Here is a 20938-nt window from a genome sequence, read left to right on the forward strand (position 1 = left end):
TTTGGTGTTCACAAAATGGAACAGTTAAACATCATAATAAAGACATTTATTTACAATACACGTTGAATCCAAACATTTATCTCCTCTGTACCTGTCGGCCGTCTTTGGTCAAGCTGGACTAAAGTGAAAAGTGTCGATCCACGTGTTTGAACATCAGTGACTCTGAACTCTGGTGAAGTTAATGCAGCGGCCCTGAACACACCAGAACACCAACACACACACACACACACACACACACACACACACACACACACACACACACACACACACACACACACACACACACACACACACACACACACACACACACACACACACACACACACACACACACACACACACACACACACTCTACAGTCAGATACATTTATTAATGAAGTGGAATATCTAATCTAAGTTGTTAAACTTTATATAAAATGGAAACAGCAAACGAGAGGTGAGGCATGTGACATTTTAAATGATCTGAATTGGTCTTAATGAAAGCTGTCATTATCCTTTATCCTTTAAGACTATGAAAAAGGAAAAGCTTTTAAAACAAGTGAAATGCATCCAGAGGTGGAAGAAGTCAGATCTTTTCGTAAAAGCAGTAATTCCAGAGTGTAGGAATACTCTGTTACAAGTAAAATTCCTGCATTCAAAACGTGACTCAAGTAAAAGTACAAAAGTATCAGCATCAAAATATACTTAAAGTACCGAAAGTAAAAAAAGTCATTCAGCAGATTGGTCCATTTCAGAATAATAGATATGATGTGTTTTGATTATAATCATTGATGCTTTAAAGTGTTATCAAAGCTGGTAAAGGTGCAGCTAGTTTTAATGACTTTGTATACTGCAGGGTAGCTTGTGATTTTACTCCAGGTGTAACTAAAGTCTGATTGAAGGGTTGATTATATTTCACATCATTAATCCAAAACTGTAGAGTAACTAAAGGTACTAAATAAATGTAGTGGAGTTAAAGTACATGATTATTCTCTGCATTGTAGTGGATTAGAAGTACAAAGTAGCATTTTAAATACAAGTATCTAAAAATTGTACTGAAGAACTGTACTTGAGTAAATGTCCTTAGTTAGATCCCACCTCTGAATGCATCTTATACACAATAAAAGAAATGTATGCTTTTAAACATCATAACTGCATCAGAGAAACCCACTTATGGAGCTACATAATCCATATCCCACAGCGAGTATCGTAAGGATAAACAATCCTAAATCATCAGAGTTGTGGCTGTTGTTTTTGACGCCACACTGTTGACATTAGACTGTTATTTATACGTGAACACTATTCAATGTAAGTCGTTATCTGCCTGTTGGGAAGATAATTATAGGGTGTGAAGATTGGGCTATATTATTTTCTATATCATAATTAAATCATTATGCAGTCAAGAGGTTCATTTTCTGATCCAATCAACTGGTGATAAATTATGTTTTGGGGCCTGCAGACCGTCCGGCAGGAAGGAATATTGTAAGTATTCTATATTGGTGAGCAGCATTGTTTGATAGATGTGTGTTACCTTGTCCTGGGCTGTCGGCCTCATGATTGCCACTCTGTCGTATTGTCTCCTCAGTAATGCCCGCAGCGCATCAAAACGCCCCTGAGGGTCAAACAATGTTAATTCCCTGAAAATAAAACATGCTAACAATAACCGTTATTGGTATAAGTGCTGGTTATTGTCTCACCTTGATGGGAGTGTACCATTTGGACTGTGGCGGGGGGGTGAAGACTGGAGGAGGGCGTGGTGGGGGTCGGGACATGATGGGCTCCTCCTCTCCCTCTGGCATGGTGACCACAGCGTTTTTAGCTTTCTCCAGACGGGACCCTTCCTCTGTGGAGCCCATCTGCCCCCAACGCACCTGCACACAGACAGTGAATAGTAAGCGTTTGTAATCACGAAAAGAAAACTTGTCTGAATAAATATTGGTAGAAAGAGTAAAATATATGAAATGTTGTTGTTTTTTTTACCTCCATGCGTGTGATTCCTCCAGGGCCTCTGACCCCATAGTATGAAGCATCTACTGTAGGCCATCTGTGTTTGGGTGACATATCTTCTTCTGGCTCCTTAAAAACAACAAAAGTCAATTTGAATAACTTTTCCAAAGTACTCTCATTTTTAATTATACATTGGATTTTTAGTCGAGGGCTGTTTCTAAAATGTAATCCGACAATTATTTTCTTAATGAAGCATGGTGTCTTAAAAATTCCAGAAAATGAAAAATGTGCATCCCAGTTTCAAAGTACAGTCTTTACATGTCATGATTTGCTAGTCTAAACACCTAAAGATATATAAAAAGATCCAAAAAAGTAGGAAATGTTGATATTTTAGAGGCTATTACTAGCATTTTTTAATCCACCTTGCATAAGCGATGCATTACCACAAACTGTAAGTAGATGCTGGCTTTCAGATTGTCGAGCACTATTGAGTTCTATTCAGCTTCTTCTATCTTGACATGGTTGACAGATTTCTACCAAAGATCAATAACTTTTATACAAGGAAAGGTAGAAAACAGGAACCCTAGAAAAAACCCCAGAGGATGACTGATGAGAGCACCAAGCCGTAACGCATTTTAAAGTTGTCAGTGTGACCTCTTCGGACCGTTCACCCTTTTTAATGTATCTTGGAAGCATGTACCTGCTACACTGTCAAATTAAGGAATGAATGCCCAAAGACTAATATTAAAGAGAGTCTGTTTTCAAAAGTCTGTGATCTACTTACAATGACAGGAGGTGGCGGAGGTGGGCGAGAGGGGGGAGGGTCTCTGATCACCTGTTAAAAACGATATATAAAAATAATACATTTAAAATCGTCTCTACGCAGAATAAAGGAGTGTTACTAGAGGAACCCTGGTCTCAAATGCAACACGTTAAACCTCCATTAATAACAATAGCATGGAATTATGACGTGCTTCCTGACTTGAGAAATATACACACCCAGAGACTTTAAACTCACCACAGTGCAGCAGAGAGGCCAGAACCACCAGAATAAAACCAGAGCCAGCAGCAGCAACAGAGCCAGCAGCAGCCAGAGCACCCAAGTCCCGTCTGACTGAAATACACACACACTGATCAGATACACACATTACACCAGGCTCCTAGAGAAGTGCTTCTGTTATTGATACTCACACATGTTATAGCATGGATGGTGATGGGACTGGAGATGTAGGATTGTCCATTATTGATGCTGACCAGCACTTCTATTGATCTGCAGATAATTAGACAGACACAACTATTGACAGATGCGAGTGAAACATAGGACCACGGTGACAAGGCACAAAGGTTTTTTGCATTAATACACTCATTATTTTCCTTGTTTACAGTTATATTTGGCACTTGAATAGAGTTTGGTTCCAAATTGTCGGGGTTGGACTTGATTTTGCTTCAGCATTGTACCCTGAGAAATGATAGAGCTATGCGTGAGTGATTCAGTGTTTGGGAGTGTGTGAGTGGGTGAGGGAAAGTGAGAGGCGACTGGGGACAGATCGCAGGGGGAGTGGGAGGAGCATGCTGTTGGAAGTGGGCGAAGTTAAATCAGCTTTGGCTCGCTCTCTAAATGCCACAGAGATATTCTGGTCGGACTGGCTTCAGCTCATCCAACACCTAGAGCTGCTGATAGTTCGACTGTAAACACTCTTCTTGTTTCTCTCTCCGTCACACACACAACAGATTGTGTGTTTTTAATTTCAACCTGCTGCATTTGAACGGGCGTAGTGTTATGATATTGTTTACGGATTGAATGATTAATTACGGGTTCACAGGGTTTTACAGTTTTTTACAGTCATAAATTCAGTATTCTGTTTACATAATAGCAATCGTCCTTATTACTTACCATGCATCAGCTCTGAAGTGTTGCTACATATTTGTGTCGGGCCAATTGTTCTGTACAAGCCTTGGTCAAGCTGGTGATGTCATACGAAAACCACCACAGTGTTGTAATAAAAAGGATTCCATGCCGAATTTCTTTCCAGAGCCACACGATTCCATTATTCAAAATGTATTTTGTATTTAAGGTTAACACAGGCTCATTATTGTCTTGACGGTTTGAAATGAAGTGATTGACTCTTTCAAGAATTTACAAGTTTTTTTCTGTATTTTCTGATATTTTCATTTAAGCAGCAAAGCAAAGTGTACTGAAAAGTAAGGTAGAAAAAGAAAAACTGACCATGTGACCAGGAATAATGAAAGCTTCTGGCACCATTTTTGGTATTCAAACACAAGTGTGGATTCTTAGCTGTAAAGTAAGAAATGATTGTGGATGTTCATCACACGGGTATCTAGAGCTGTAAACCATTACCTTAAATAACAATGACCAGAATGCTTTATTCTGACACCATATTTGTTATTACATTTGTAATTACCGCTCAAGCTGTTTTGATTTAAGTAAGAACCCTTGTGCTTATCAGGCTCAGTTTTTCTTTTTTTAACTTGTTTACAGTTTCACACTCTTCGCATATGTATGTGACTTACTGTCCGACCTCGTGCAGAACAGGAGCAGGACACAGCAGATACCCATCTGTCACTACTTTTGGCTTCTGGTCTGAGAGGAAACAGAGACAGAGCATGGTTACTGCCTACAAAGATGGGGATGTTCTTTTAAAATAAACAACAGTTACCAATAATAAAGACGTAAAAGGACAGGCACACATCAAAGAAATGGGGCTTTCGTACAATCTGATAGGCCAATAGAAATGCAGCTTACGGTAAAAAGATCTGTTAATAGTCTAATGAGACGGAGGTCATGCGCTCCCTCCCTTTGCTCCCTCTCATAATGTGTCCTCTGTTCTCCGGTGGAAGTCAATAAAAAGCAGCCACTGTTTGTTCTTGTACGTCATGACTTAGAGTTTCCACTGCAGCACAGACATCTGCACGTCGTATCATGTTTCTCTTCACAGATGATGCTATCACAAAGTTTATTGCAGTATATTGGTAAGTAATAATCAAGTCAAATTGCTAAAATTACAGGTGCATTCCTAGCATTAGCATCAACAAGCCAATTATGTATCAGTTGACCACTAAAGCAGAGCTGGGGATGTCATGAGTGTGAGGCATTCACTGACCGTACGTCTTTTGATCGACAGTGAGGGAGCAGAGTGTGTTGTCTGTCCTCCTGGATCCGCTGAAGCCGCTGCCCCTCAGCACCACACTGAAAGACTCTGAAAAACATCGGACACATAACATTACTGTGATATAGCTCTTCATGTGCAAATATTAAACAGCAATTATGGTGTTTAAGCAAATTAATGTCAAAAAGACCAAGCCATGCTTCATGGTCATTCCTGTTTGAAAGCCCTTATTGGCATATAATAGCAACCTGAAAGTAAGTGATATATGCATCTACATGATAAAGATATGACCCCTCTTTTAAATACATCAAAAAAGACCCTAAACAATGTATTATTCTTTACCCTATATAGGGGTTTACCTCATAACGGAGTTGTTATCCATTCATAACCACAAGGCCAGAAAGGCCACATTTTTTACCTTGATAAAAAAAACAGCAAATCAAATCATAAATTGAAAAAACTGAATATTGTTTTTTATACTGTTGCATACAATACAACACTCCTCTTCCGGGTCAGATATTTCAAATTTAAACAGGTCAAATATAACACCAACACAATAGGAGGGTTTATTCTACACTGAAAAAACTGAAACGTTGATTTTAATTAAATGTATTACTGTATGTAAACAAATTTCACCTAACCGTATTAGGTTAGTTGAAAGCAATAATATTAAGTTTGAATGAAACCTATTAGGTTCAAGTTAATATTATTGCTTTCAACTAACTTATACAGTTATATGAAATTTGTTGACATAATACATTTAATTCAAATCAACGTTTCAGCTTTTTCAGTGTACCTTGACAGGGGTAAATGACCCTGGTGGATATACTCTCCCTTGTGAGGTTTTTTTTTTTGGTTTAGCGGCACTGTGCTCAACCTATTATTGTCTTTCCATCCAATAGTTACTGGTAAAACCCTTTTAAAATCTTAAATGCAACGACACTAAAAGGAAGTTAGTGAGCAAAGAATTCAGTAGGCTCTATCTCGGGGGACAAAGAGTGACTTTCCAAATAAATATAGAAATCAAGCAATCATTTCTTAAGATAATTCACATTGCTGGTAGACGTTTATTAACATTAAACACATTTTAGCTGCAGTTGGAACAAAAACACTAGCTTACCATTCACACAAACACTCGACGGCTCTATTGTGAAAACGTCTGCGCATGTCTGCTTCAGGATCTGTGTGGACATACAGATGATGGTTAAAGCTCAGGTTGTAAGTCTGATGTTACTCTTACACGAGAGTTTTTACTCGTTGTCATTTGTGACGTGACCTCACCTTGTTGACAATGTCTTTGAGGGCATGAAACCCGGACAGCACTGGGAAGACTTGTTCATTGCCGTCTGCTATTTCAGCAAGCTGTGACAAAAGAGATGAAATGTACCCTTCTGTAAATTCATATTATTTGTCTCTCTGGGAGATCTTCAGGTCATTACGGTTCAGTGCTTCTGCAGCGTTTAGGGAGGGAAAATCTGTCTTTGGGAAATGAAAGCTCTGGACAGCTGGCTGAAGCTTTCATCTCCTGCTTTAATGATGGCAGCACAGGACGCATGCTGGGATTATTTAATTACAGAGATTGATGTAATGACTTTCTGTACTGACCGCAGAGTACACCCGCTCAGTAACCGTGCAGAGAGACTCTTTCACCCGTTGACAACTGAAGACTTCCCCAGTCATGAGTTTTGCAACTTAAAGCCATTCAGATATGCTTATGAAAACTCATTAAACACATCGATACCGTCACTATATTTTGGTTAAGCTGCTATAACCGCAAAACAAACACTTATGCAGTGATGATTCTGGGAGGGGGTTGTGCAACAGTAAGGCCACTAAAATTAAACTAAAAAATGTTCACTTTAAAAATAAAAAAACACTGTAAATGTAAGATGACGTATGATGCGTGATAACGGTAGTCAAGATTGCAAATAACAGTGAGGCTAGACACACCAGTGGACCAATGTTTTTAGCTAAGGTTGTATGAGGTACTTATCTATGGCCATGCATTAAAAACAGTCGATGGACGGTTTGGGGAATCAGACATGATCACGGCACAGGGGTGTGTGGAATGTACAAGAAATCCAAATATGTTCAAATGTATACTATGTTTAGCATATTTGTAATGGTTTTCCTTTCTGTCAGACATCCCTTTCCACACAGGGAGCTGAACTCCTCATTAATGCTCTGTTGAAAGTCACCAAACAACTCCAATTTTACCTTGAAGAACAAGAAAGTTGCTGTTGCCTTGTTTGGTTAGTTAGCTTGTGTTATTGTGTAATTTCTATATGCTATACCTCAAATTATTTTAGAGGATAAAACCTTTCTTTTCTTTGTATTTCTTAGAGTCAACACAGTCAGCAGAAGGCATTCGGGCTCATTATTATTGAGCATGAATGTTACTTGGTACGTGCGCATGAATAAATCAAAACCAGTCCAAGGATATCACAACCTCGATCTATCTACCTTAAAGCCTTTATAAAAATGATTCCATATTTTGAAATAAATCAAACATAAATCCTTGCCAGCTGTCCTCAGGAGGTTTTAGTTGAACTTGAACAGACTAAGCAACAAGGTCGATGTGTGTTAATAAATGTAGGGCCAAAAACAGCTTTCAGTCAGTTTAAGAGCTGACCACAAGCTAACCCAACACACGCTGACACACACACACACACACACACACACACACACACACACACACACACACACACACACACACACACACACACACACACACACACACACACACAAAGACAGATAAAAGCTCAGTGTTTAAACAACCAACAGTATCAGTAACAGAGAAGTTTGTCTCTCACAAGGCAGCACGGCAGGGAAAGTCCTCCTACCTGTTTGTGGTCAAAGTCCATGACCCCGACACAGTACACTCTGGCTCCAAACCCTCTGGCTCTGTCAGCCTGGGAAGCAAAACACAAAGAGTGAGTCAAATTCTGCCTCCATTGCAGACAGTCAATCCATGTGTATGATCAGTCTTCAGAAAATAAATGATATATCACATGAGTGGTTTACCTTTATTTAATGGCAGTATATATTATGTTAAAGTAATACGCACCCAAAATGGTAATTTGTACATCATTTACGCGCCCTGTGTTTGCATTAAACAGCAAAATATATCAAAATACCCATTTACAAACACTCAAACAACTTGCCATACCTTTAAACTTGATTATTTTGAGTGTATTAAATATTTTGCTGCTTCCAAGTAGATACTGGCATATATCACAAAACATTTAAAAACTGTTACTAGTGTTGTAATTCAATAAAACGACAAAGGATTTGAGACATGTTTATGTGTCATTGTGTCTCCTCAAACAATCTTCATTTTGATTGAAACACGAGAGTACCTCCTCGAGAGTCATCTCAAAGGGAAAGACCTCCAGCTTGCCATCGGTCAGAACGATGATGATGCTGGAGGACGGGGAAGTTTGTTTCTTCATCTGCTCGGACACCTGAGGAGGGAAAGTTGACACACTGAGTGCAGGCTCACACTCATACTGTGCACATGTGTTGCTCTAAAATGATAATGACAATTTTACTGTGTTGTATTTTGGATTGCTGTAATGTTTTCTGTTGCCAGAACCCCATTGGAGCTGCTAGAAAATAAAGTAATCTGTGTTCGTAACATAGTTCCTGCCACAGTGTGAGATGAGCCTACCTACCGCTTTGATGCCTTCGTGCATGTACGTTTCACCAGCTGGTTTGATTTGGCTCAGCTTCTCCAAACCCTCATTTATCTCAGACCTGATCACAAAGAAAGATAACAACGTTTAAACAAAGACTGATTAGAGCTCAGTTTCTGTTTGATCAGGCTATCACTGTTTTTTTGTATCTGTGAGGAGGAAGAGGAGGAGGAAGTAGAGCAAGATGGTTAATAAAAAGTGGAAAGGTTTTGAAAATCGAAGCTGGTACCTGTCTCCAGTTAGTGGCAGTATTACGACTGCCCTGGCTGAAAAGACGATGTAGGAAACCCTCATCCTGGGACTGAAACACACACAGGCAGGAAGCTTGTTAATCTTATCTGCAGTACAAAAACAACTATTGTAAAAAGGCTTTGTACCTTCTAATGTCAACATTTTAAGTTGTTTTTTATCCTTGTTTCAACAAAACCGATATCTGTATCAACTATTTCTTTAGTTTTGATGACTTTTTAATGTGAAATAATAAAGTGTATTGCATCAAAACACAGCAGGACACTATTTTATTCCCCATTACAATACAGCACATATCAAAGCAGATAATAACATGTCGCAAAACATGACAAGACATTTATTAAACAAAAGTGAGGTCAGGTTCACAGGAAAATCTCAGTGCTTTGCTCACTCACTGAAACAGAACCGCTCACGTTATCGCAGTTACTTCCTTTCTCTATCCTTCAGGCTGGGAAGGAAAACAGTCCGTTGTGGTCAGAATAACTTTCACATCTGGCCAGATGTTAGTTCTCATATTGAGCAACCCGTTATTAAACCTAAAAGTATCACACACACCCGCTGCTCTGTTAACCCAGAGGGGTTTGGAGCAGTTGGTGGCCCTGCATGATGTCTGATGCTCAAAATAAACATGCCCTACTTTCTACCCACTACCACTGTTTGACCATGGTTTAATGACCTATAACCTCTCAATGTTTAAATAGTTTTTTATTGGTTTGGATATGACTGTAGTCAAATGTAATATGTCATTAAACACTTTACTTGGTCTTGAACTGTGCTATATAGTGTTATATTATTCCATATTTTCTGAGGCTGGGGTGGGAGGAGAAGAAGTGCCGAAGACAAGAGAGAGGGATGAAAACAGACACTTAACTTACCTAACAAATCTATTGGTGAGCTGTTCCACGAATCCATAGATCTCATTCCAGTGTCCAAACACACTGCCTGACCTGCAGAAACAGGAACATCAGAGCCATAAATCCAACTCACCCGCACTTAATGTATCAAAATACCCAATACAATACCCAGCCTACCCAACCCTGAAGACAAAGTTGGGAGTCTATCAATAAATTACATTAAAATGCATTTGGATAGATTTATTTTCTGTATTAAAGGCAAAAATTCATATTTGATATGGCAGAAAGGGTGAATGTATTCAAGGGACTTGGGTTGTTTTTGCTTCCCAACAATAGAATACACTGAGATGAACTCTGGAAGTAACAAAAGAGGACTTTCTTCAAGTCTACACATCATACCCTGATGGTCAGAGCAGGAAACTAAATTAATAAACTCCGTCTAACCTCCAGTGAATCAGTAGGGACATTAAGAACTAAACAGAGCCATACATGGAGAGGACTGAGTCAAGACTGCTCTGACACAAGAATTACCTTTATGTATATATTGGAGTGTACCTGTTGGCTCCTGTTTGCATTTAAGCAAAAATATGCATGCAGACAAATGATCTAATCTGTGTTTACTCACCTGTCTAAAACAAAATAAATATCAAATGCTCCATCACAAGAAGCGTCGTCGCCATCAGGCAGTGATGAATTCACACAAACACTTAGAAAAAGTAGGATCTGGGAACATATCCATATCAGATCCATAATCCATGTGTCATAGCAGGGGGTTTGCTAAAATGTTTTAAAATAATCCCTAAATCAGCTGCTATGGGTTTTTCATCATCTGCACAGCATCAGCCTGGCGGTTCACATGTTGAAGTTACTGCTGAGTAGAAGTGAACAGCCTGTGTGTGTTCTCTGACAGCAGGGCTGATAATGGAATAAACTGGGCAGGGCACACAGCTGCTGCACACAGCCCTCCAACCACCACCAACACGAACAGAGTGGGACTTCCTCCAGGGTTTTTCACATTAAACTGGAGACATGACAGCAGCAAAATACTGCTACTCTGCAATTAATCAATCATTTTGAAAATACTATACTATAACTTCTTGTTTAATATACTACTATGTTATTTCCTTTTATACCATGTTCATGTGTTTGTATGTGGGATAGCTTTGATATGCTTATATTTATTTTAATTTATATATATATTTATCTTACAGAGACTCTTCAAAATCATGTCCCGAGCTGAAAATGTAACAGATTTATCTAGAAGTTATTTTTTATCAACAAGAGTCCCTGGAAAAAGGTTTCAAAAACTAATGAACACAACTGCTGTAATACAATAGTTTGCAGAGGGATGATAGAAATATAGCATTAATGTTAATAAAGATGCTCAGATGCTAACATTTCCAGCAGTATTAACATTGCTCAAATAAAATGATATATATATTTGTCACTGTGGACAGTACATATTACATGTTCTTGCTCATATGTCTATACAAATACAAACAGTTATCTAAATAAAAACTGTATAAAGCAATATGTGACTTCCTATAGGAACATGAATGAGTATTGTTTGTCAAAAATATGATTAAATAATTAAGAAAGACTATGCAAAATGAAATCTTCCTTTGATCTTGCTCCTCTATGCTTTTATTTTGAAGGCCAGAGCAGCTGGCATAAATAGTGATGAAATCATAGAATGACAGGCTGAGGGTTAGGATAACTTAAATAACTACTACAGAAAATATTTGAGCCATAAATATTCCCTAACATAATTATCTCTGTAACAAAGAAGATGGCTACCTTCAAAAAGAAGTGAAGATAGCCATCTTTTCCCCTCTTAGAAACCAATGAGACCCTAATTGTTATTAGTTTAAAGAGTGTTTTTGAAGGGGGACATTTTTTACAACTTAATTAACATGTGTTCCTCAGAGAACAGCAATCACGTATTATTACAGGACCTTTCTTGACTCATTGGTAACTCCCAATAATGATGTAATTAATCCTCATGAAAAAAGAAGGGCAACAATTTCCTTTAAAAAACAAATGAGATATGCTTACACAACATCAACAAGAAGAACGCCCTTGGTGTGTCAGAAGGATTTGCTGCCTTTGTCTCACGAGAAAAATACTTCTCATAATACTTGTCTCTGATTCTCCTCATCATGTCTGAAAAGCAATATAATGTTGAAAGCAATATTCCTTCGCAAAAACATGTACATGTATGTCATCAGTCTTGTTCAACACATCCGGGAGTTGTTTTGTGGTGTGGTCATTAGCAGTTCATTGTGTTTGCAAGGATACAGTACACAGACTGCCTGCGGCTTCAATTTCAACTTTAGGGAGGATGTAGTCATGGCAGTAAACCGCTTCAATATTAACATACCACAGCCATTGTGTCAGCAAATTGCATCTATTCTGTTTCATGTTGTGCTAGCCAGCAATCCCCCTTGGATATTTGTATCATGAAAAGCCATATTGGATTATGTGATGTGTGCTTGAATTGTGGCTATAGCAGTTGGACTACAAAACAAAGAGTGCAACAGCCCTCCAATCAATGCTCTCTTTTTTCTGTATTCAAATAAACACACAATGTAACATTTAAACAACAAGTGTGAAAAAAGGAAAGGAAGGACTAGAGAACAATTTGACATTAGTTTTTAAAATTAAACAATGTGAGCAAAATGTCTAAATGTAGGAGAAGCTGTCAGAAGAGGTGATTCAAAACAAAAAATGTGTGTGTATGTTTGTTTGTTGTTGTGAATGTTATATATGTTATACCCCTCATCTTTGGCTTGCACAGAACTCTCCATATGGAGAACTGGTCTTGTTTCTACCAGGCTGTAAGACTGATGGCAGTAAAAAGGGTGATTTGTCCTCAGTATAAAAACAAAGCAGGGATAGTGTTTCGTCTTTCAAACCACTACTGGTTAACTTTGTGACCAGTCAATCCCACCATCAAAGCCAAAACACATGAGATGTTTTTAAGGGTGTAGCCACAAGCCTGGTCTACTGTAATTAAACTGATGCCAGATGACAGGGGTGTGATTTTCATTTCATATCTCGGTTAAGACATCTTCTGAAACAACTGCAATAAGCCTACTGCACAATACCAATGTAGACTTCATTAAAAGCTTTTGAGAAATTCATTGTATACAGCATTTACACTATATTTTCACAGAAAAGCTCAGGAGACTATGAACAAATGGCTCCAAGTACAATCCTCAACACCTACCAGTCGGTGGCAGTAACGCAACCCATGGATGGTTCATTCAGAAGAGGAAATGTGTGCTGGTGTTATGTAGCTAAGGGTAGCTCAAATGCTATTCTTTTAAAGCAATGCTATCTTAATAGTCCGGATATGGCTGAGTTTCCTGCACAAGGATATCGCCAAGTAATGGTGAGCGTTGTGACCCTGTGTCAACCAGTTTGGCTGGCTAAACTAAGGCTATCAAGGTTAGCATTGACGTGAGCAAGACCGAAACGTAGCCTGCTAGCATGATGGCTTTACCATAACAAAACGGTCCCACACACAGTTTAAATACGTAATTGTTGCTGGTTTTAAAAAGCTTTACTTTGAAGTGAAATATTCAATAATGTCTGCGTTGAACAGTCGACCAGCTGAGGATTTAGTACAAAGTGGTAACGAAGAAATGCTTTCAGAAGATGAAGGTGTCAGTTGACATATAACGTTAGCTTCAGCTATCCCAGCAGTCATGTAGCTGATAACAATAATAATTCCAAATGCTGTTAATCAACACTGGGAAATATTTAACAAACAGTAGCTGTTAACCCTGTTTTCTAATCATAAATCTTTATCCAGTAGCTTGAAAACCAGTTTTACCAGAACTACAACGAGCTGCCTTTTTTTCTCCATTCCTCTCCCCAGAATCAGCCTTCACCTCCCCAACTTGCCTTGTGCCTGAGGTGCTGCTGAGGTCAGGATGCTGCTGAAGATGCCCCAGAAGCTGCTGAAGACTGCCCACTTCATGGAGCTGGGCAGCTACCAGCACTGGCCGGTGCTCATACCCCAGAGAATACGGCTGTACACCTACGAACAGATCCCCCTCTTTCTCAAAGAAAACCCCTACATCACAGACGGCTACAGGGCCCACCTGCCCTCCAAGCTCTGCCTGAGGAGGTAGGATCCATGTGCTAAAAATGCTTCTGAAATATCAGTTTAACACATATTTTATTGTATTCAATTTGTATTATTTGGGAGTATGATACATATCTGGCTTGTAATTTTAATGATGTAGTGTTTCATTATGCTTATGTCGTGCATGTTTAAGTGTCGAACATTTAACATTAAAAAATATAGTTTGAGATGAAGAGAGGGGGTCTACTATAACCTTCTGTAAAGCCTATTAGTTCAAATGTTCTAATTCAAGGGAGTTGTGCCTGAAAAATACCTACATTTGATGTTTGAAAAGGTTTGCCTTGTTGACACATGTACATCATTGTTACTCCATGTTTTTCTGCAGTATTTTTATGCTGTCCAATGAGACTGTGAATATTTGGAGCCACCTTCTGGGTTTCTTGCTTTTTTTCTACCTGGCGGTCAATGACCTCACCACAGTACTGCCAGCCTCTGGAGCGAACAGAGAGGACTACGTCATCTACGCTATAGGACTCTTCTGCTTCCAGGTAAAAAAGCAAAACATGGCTGACTGAAAGAGTGACAAACGCTGGGGTTTTCTGGAGAATTGTTGCAAAGATGTTGTGTTCCTTTACAGTCACACAGTGTGTTCCAGGTTTTTATAATAATCTTTCCTGAGTTCTTTCAGCATATATGCTTACCTAAAAATAATTATACTGGTGTGTATGTAATGTAGCTACTTTAAAAGAAGTTTTTAGCAACCTTTATTATTTTTTAAAGCTGTTTATAGGTCTTACTTTATTACAATCATCTTCATAAGCTGAATTGTGTTCTGTATGTAAATCAAGTATGTATAACTTATTCATGTAGGTTCAGGTTTCCTGCCACAGGTGCAATCACGTCACCTCTACCCACCCAGGTCTGTAAGCTGTGTAGGGTTAGCTGTTGTAAAGGTGGACCACCGTGTGTTATATTAAAAAGAGCAGTAGGCACAATAGGTATGGCAGTGTAGTTCGGAGGTCCATTGTTCAATGTAGAGACTGTATTTCTTTGTCTGTGTTTGCTATGTACGGTTCATGTTGTAGGTGTTTCACAGCTGATAATGTAATAAGAAACAAGTAGGCCTAGGTCATTCACATTTGCCGTTAGTATATAGGATACTATACGTTACGTGCCTCCCCCTCTTTAATCCTCTTTATCTGTCCATTCAAATGCGCCAACCAATTTATAGATTCAACTTTTTGGTCTGTAACATTTCTGAAAAATGGTGAAAAATGTCAAGGTTTGAGGTTATGTCTTTTTTTTTTCATTCAATAGTCTTGCTTGTTTTCACTGCAGGTATGCATGTTGTGTTCTGTGGGGTATCACCTGTTCTCGTGCCACCGATCAGAGAAGACCTGCCGTCGCTGGCTGTCGTTGGACTACGCAGGAATCTCTGTCGGCATCCTTGGCTGTTACGTGCCAGGGATCTTCTACGCTTTCTACTGTAATGCTGTAAGTTCATTTTCCTCCAGATATTATACTTATTTTTTAATTTGAATTCATTTCAATGTGTGTGTGTGTGTGTGTGTGTGTGTGTGTGTGTGTGTGTGTGTGTGTGTGTGTGTGTGTGTGTGTGTGTGTGTGTGTATTGATTTACACATTATTATTTCATTCTAAGTACAATTTAAGTTGATCTGCTATTATGTTTTTAATCAAGCTTAAATCATTTGACTGTATCTGTGCGCTTATGTTTATCCTTTCTGTGTCAATAAAAGAGTAGCTCTAATTAGGCTCTATGTAATCGGTTACTCTCCTTCTCTGCAGTTTTGGCGACAGGTGTACCTGCTGACGGTGCTGTCGCTGATCCTGGCCGTCTTCTGCGCTCAGATTCACCCCCGTTACCTCAGCAACGATTGGAAACGGATACGAATGGCTATCTTCTGCTGCGTGGCCGGCATCAGTGTTGTTCCCTCCTGTCACTGGGTCTGGCTCAATGGTGGATTATCCACTGATGTTGTACAGGTAAGTCAATGGCATAACAGTTTTAGATAAATATTCACTATGAACTAATTCTCCTGACTGTATATTTTGTGTTTATATTGTATGTGCAGTTGTTCCTGCCTCGCATCCTAGTGATGTACCTCATAGCTGGAACTGCCTTCCTGTTCTACGTCACCAAGATCCCTGAGCGCTATTTCCCCGGTGAGTCCTTCTCCTCTGTCTCTTCAACTAAGCTATACATTTGGTCGAGGCACAACATGAAAAATCCTGTAAATACTCCTAGTTAAATAAAGGCTAAAAACACGGATAAGTAATGTATTCTTGTGATGGTAAGTATTGCATTAACAGCAGAAAGGATATAAAAACACAGTATTTATTCAGTATTATTGTTCAATCCCAATAGCGGACTTGGAAAATCACACAGCTGAAACATATTACCTTAATTACCACTTAACGAAGGTGCAGTCAGCTGCTATACACACTGTCTCTCGTACATTTTAAATAATGTATGAAAATGACCCAAAAAAACATGTGAATTATTTAGAGCTTTGCTTTCCCCCTTTCTCTCCCAGGCCAGCTGAACTACCTGGGTGCAAGCCACCAGGTGTGGCACGTGCTGGTGGTGCTGATGTTTTACTGGTGGCATCAGACTGCTGTACACATCATGCAGTTCAGGCACAGCCGGTCCTGCCCCCGGACCAGCAGCAGCTAAGTTAAACCGATCAAATAATGTTACGGAACTGCTGTCAGCAAACATCAGTTAGGTCCAATCTTTCAAATCTCATGAAATACTTGCTAACACTTAGCTGCTGGTTAAAATGTGATAGCTAAGGTATTTCAACCACTGACTACCAGGATCTCTTGCCTATAAGCTGCTGAAGTGAAACTGATGGCCTGACAGTAGCTAGTAGCTTTCACTGACCCGTTGTTAAAGGCCAGTGTGCAATCTGCTGTCTCATACAGTGGATACTAACTAAGTTACTGTAAACCTTTAATTCTTGTAAGCACCATAACCATAAATATTAATGCATGAAGCAGGAATCATCGGATTCATAATAGAACAATTCTAAGGTTTGGTGTTTTTAATTGTTGATCATGTTATCTCATGGTTGAATTTCTTTTGTACAGAAATATTCTATAAGGATTCTTTTGAATCCAACATAAAAGCCTGTGTGAGCAACGACCATCTGATTTTGTTATCTCTACCAGCTCCCATAAGATTGTACGACATTTTATGATGAAAGGCGGAAAGCACCGAACAACAATCATGAAAAACTGGAAATTCAACGTTTGAACACTGTGAACTGCCTGTCTCTGGAAGAAAAATTGTCTCACCACCTGAAGTATTTTAATAGTTTGTTAGAGTTCAATCAACAATCAATTAATATCTGAGAAAATGTGGGAACTATATTTTAGCCATGTGTATTATTTTCTTTTTTGTGTACTTTTATTCGATTTTTTTTAAATGGGTTTTGAACAAAAACATCTGTTCCTGTTCTTCACTGGTCTGCACATAGTTTTGATTTTTAGGTGCTCCGGGATTTAAGCAACTACTAATAAAGGTGATTGGGAGTTTGGTTTTTGGAGCTCAAGGCATTTTAAAAGGAATCATTTAAGGAAAGACTGTATATTGGTTAACAAGTCAACCTGAGCCAGTAAAACTATGTGCATAGCTAGAAAGAAAGAAAGAAATGGTTTTGATTTTGATGAAATGCCCCCTTAACAACAGCTTGTGTCGGACGATAAAGACGAACATTTTGCTGACCCAGTGACAGTAGCACTTATGCTGCTGATAAGGCAGGCTATCATCCAGAGTGGTTATCAGACGGCTCTCCTGCTGCCATCTAATCATAAAGTCTCTCATAAAGTCTGGGTGTGTGAAAAATCGTCACTTTTGTCTATTTGATCCTGTTTTTTAAATAAGGCCAGTTAAAGTGTTAAAGTACCTTATTCACATTTTTCCACAGTGGACTTTGGGACATATTTTAATGTTGAGTGTTCGTTTTTACCATATTTCAATCATGTTTATACTTTATTTGCCTTATTATCTTTCAGTTTGTGTACTGTATACCCACTAACTGTTACAATACGTTGCGGGGCAATAACCCTAAGCCAGAACAGCGAAATGATCAAACTCAGACCGATTTCATCTTTGCTGTTACACCATAAGGCCACTATGTTTTTGTTTTCTAAATGTAATACAATTTAGTGTTGGGAATCAATTATGAATAACTGCTGCAGAGCTAGAAAACAGGTGCTGAAAAAAAGTGACTTTATTTTGCCGTGTGTTTTTATTTTCTGAACATGAAACCTCTAGTTATCATAAACTGCATGATCTTTTCTCTGAATGATCTCATGATTGTTTTATCCTGTGATTGTGTTTTCCTTCAGCCTCATTTGTATGACAAAGCACTGACTTTCAAGATGTATAATATTTATTTCAGTGCCTATGTGAAATTATATTTTTAAACATTTTTGAATGAATAAAGAATGCTGGGAAATGTTTTCAAGAGTCTTTTTTGGACAGCTCAGAATTACTTTCATACATTTTCATTGTTTTATTTACCCTAATCTCTACCATGTCGAGTATCCTGCAGATAAACCGTGAATCTTTCACATTATTGAATATATTGCACATTCTAGACAAATATTTTACTTCCATTTTAATCCAAATGTATGTATTTTTTAACATGTTTTCTATATTGTATTGGATTTTTTTAAGTACAGGGATTGCAATGGATTTCAGATGTGTTGTAATATTAAGTATTTATTTTTTCAGATTTAATCTAATGTTCTTTTTCTTAACAGTTCTTTCATTTTTATATATTACTTGTTTTAATAATATGGTTCCATTTCTTTTTCTTTTACATTTGCTTTACATTACATTTATTTTATTTAAATTGTATGTTGCTGCTGTTCACGTTATTGAGCAGTAGAGGGCGTCATTGACACAAAAGTTCCCCATTTAAATTTAAATTAAGTGTATTAACATTTTTTGTTTTTGGTCGAAACACACACATTATATTTACTTGTGTCTCTGCTTGTAAGAGCTGTGTGTGTGTGTGGGTGTGTGTGTGTTTACTATTTAACCATCCATTGTATTCTGTGAAGGTGAATCTTCTCAGAGGTTTCACAGTGGAGGGCTTTCTGTTCAGCCGAAGTCAACTCTTTGATTTTTCTTAGATTTGATTTATTATCCCTATGTACACCATATACATACAATATATAAACAATAACACAGAAAACAATAGATAGTAACACACATGGCAGTTATACTCAGCAAGGCCTGTAATTTAAGGCTGTTATTTGAGCCCTTTTACGTTTCAATGTTCTGTACCTACGCCCGGATGGCAGTTGGGCGAGGTACTGATTGAGTGGGTGTGTGATGCATGAGATGGCCCTGTTGTTAAGCACTGTGTGGTTGGGTGTAGGGAGTCCAATTATCCTGGTTGGTGGAGTGTATGAGTGAGTGTGGTCAGGTTGGTGACAGTGAGCATAGCTAACTCACTTCAGTAAGCATTTTAAAATGACATGCTTGTTAGACACATGGACCTCCTGATGACTCAGCAGGTTACAGGTCAAATCACAATATCACAGTGTTGCTCTGAAGTCTGAAACACATCCTTCTTTCTCTTACCGAAGACAGTCTCAGTTGCTTCAGATTTATTATAAACAAATAAATCTTACAATAGTTGTGTAATTTAATCCCTGTCTGATGGCAATGCTGTCATCCAGAATGACTGCTTTGTTTCCCCTGTGGCTTTGTTAGCATGATAGTTATGTTTGAAAATGATATACCATCACTAAATCACCTCATAATTCTGTAATTCATATTTCTGCAACGGGTTCCTGACAAAGTGATGATTGAAAATGAACATAATAACAGAGTGAGCCTGTACTTGATTTGACTGGGTTTACCAATACATTCAATTACAGAAAAAAGAAAACGTTTTTTACTGCAATTAACGGGTTAGTAGTTAAAAAGTATAACAGATTATATGCCAACAATGACCTTACATTTACCTTTATTTTAACTTATTTAATCATTGACGTCCTGTTAAAGACAGAAAGCTGACTCTTAGTATTCTCAAGGTTAGTTAATTAAAGATGTACCACAATGTGTAACTATGCTATAGATAATTATTACATTAACTATATGTACGTTTCTCTGTTTTCGAGACGGAGAGCTGCAGGAAATGCTGTGAACGTGCTGTCATTCAGAAGGACTTTGATCATAGTAAGACATTCTCTAAGAAGTTGTAAGTATAATAATTATCTTTGCAAACAATAGCATCAGCATATTACCTCATGGAGTAATGAATAGTGTGGAGCCTGACACAGCAGCAGTGTTTACTGCTAAAGCAGCTCAGGTTAACGGTATCATCACAAATCGAGTGAATTTTCATTTGGAAGTTAGTTTCTTTCCCAGCATTCTTTGTTCATTCAAAAATGTTTCAAAATATTATTTCACATAGGCAGTAAAATAAATATTATATATCTTGAAAGTCAGTGTTAGTTAGTTTAGTGAGTTTTTAACAGCTTGGAAATCTCTTTTGATATTTTTGCAGTTTGTGATATTTATTTCAGATGACATCTCCGTCTGCGGATTATCCATACTAAACACAGCACTGTTTCTTAATAGACAGATAGTGAAGGGATTTTCAAAATTCACTTAAAAATAAAACTTGAAAGTTGTGGGCCTTAAAACCAAAACACGAGCTGAAAGATGCTAAAACTCCTTAGAGCTGAAGGAAAACCTCAAAATCAGGTGCTATTTTCTGTTGGGACATTACACTCATTGGATCGAATGCTAATGAAAAATATACAACTCCGGAAAACATTAAGAGACCACTCCAAATGTTTCTTAAATCTTTACCTCTATGTGTGCGGCAGTCATTCCAGTGTCTATTGAATTCCAACACAGAGAAAAATGTATAGAATACAATAACAACATTTTAAACTCAAAGACATACTTATAAATAATAAAACGAGGAAATGATAATGCTGAAG

General features: G+C 38.1%; 2 protein-coding genes across 3 annotated transcripts; one reads left to right on the top strand and one right to left on the bottom strand.

The window, feature by feature from the left end:
- Positions 1 to 29: 29 nt before the first annotated feature.
- On the bottom strand, positions 30 to 10756 carry LOC134868330 (anthrax toxin receptor 2-like). The gene is made up of 17 exons (XM_063889379.1): positions 10478 to 10756; positions 9874 to 9945; positions 8979 to 9050; positions 8729 to 8810; positions 8414 to 8518; positions 7898 to 7966; positions 6336 to 6416; positions 6175 to 6235; positions 5049 to 5144; positions 4459 to 4528; positions 3118 to 3196; positions 2945 to 3040; positions 2711 to 2761; positions 1960 to 2055; positions 1677 to 1850; positions 1511 to 1591; positions 30 to 192 (listed from the first exon to the last, which is right to left on the bottom strand). Exons 1-17 carry the CDS (start codon positions 10600 to 10602, stop codon positions 154 to 156), a joined length of 1449 nt encoding a protein of 482 aa, XP_063745449.1. The 5' UTR covers positions 10603 to 10756; the 3' UTR covers positions 30 to 153.
- A 2337-nt stretch (positions 10757 to 13093) lies between these two features.
- On the top strand, positions 13094 to 18433 carry LOC134868899 (progestin and adipoQ receptor family member 3-like). Of its 2 annotated transcripts, none has more exons than XM_063890289.1 (7): positions 13094 to 13302; positions 13736 to 13987; positions 14331 to 14493; positions 15284 to 15439; positions 15752 to 15949; positions 16039 to 16129; positions 16501 to 18433. In XM_063890289.1, exons 2-7 carry the CDS (start codon positions 13791 to 13793, stop codon positions 16638 to 16640), a joined length of 945 nt encoding a protein of 314 aa, XP_063746359.1. In that variant the 5' UTR covers positions 13094 to 13302; positions 13736 to 13790; the 3' UTR covers positions 16641 to 18433. The 2 variants fall into 2 exon arrangements, with proteins under 2 accessions (XP_063746359.1, XP_063746358.1); XM_063890288.1 differs by having other exon boundaries at positions 13094 to 13246.
- Positions 18434 to 20938: the final 2505 nt, after the last annotated feature.

This window comes from Eleginops maclovinus, chromosome 8 (assembly GCF_036324505.1).
Source record: "Eleginops maclovinus isolate JMC-PN-2008 ecotype Puerto Natales chromosome 8, JC_Emac_rtc_rv5, whole genome shotgun sequence".
Classification (NCBI taxonomy): domain Eukaryota; kingdom Metazoa; phylum Chordata; class Actinopteri; order Perciformes; family Eleginopidae; genus Eleginops; species Eleginops maclovinus.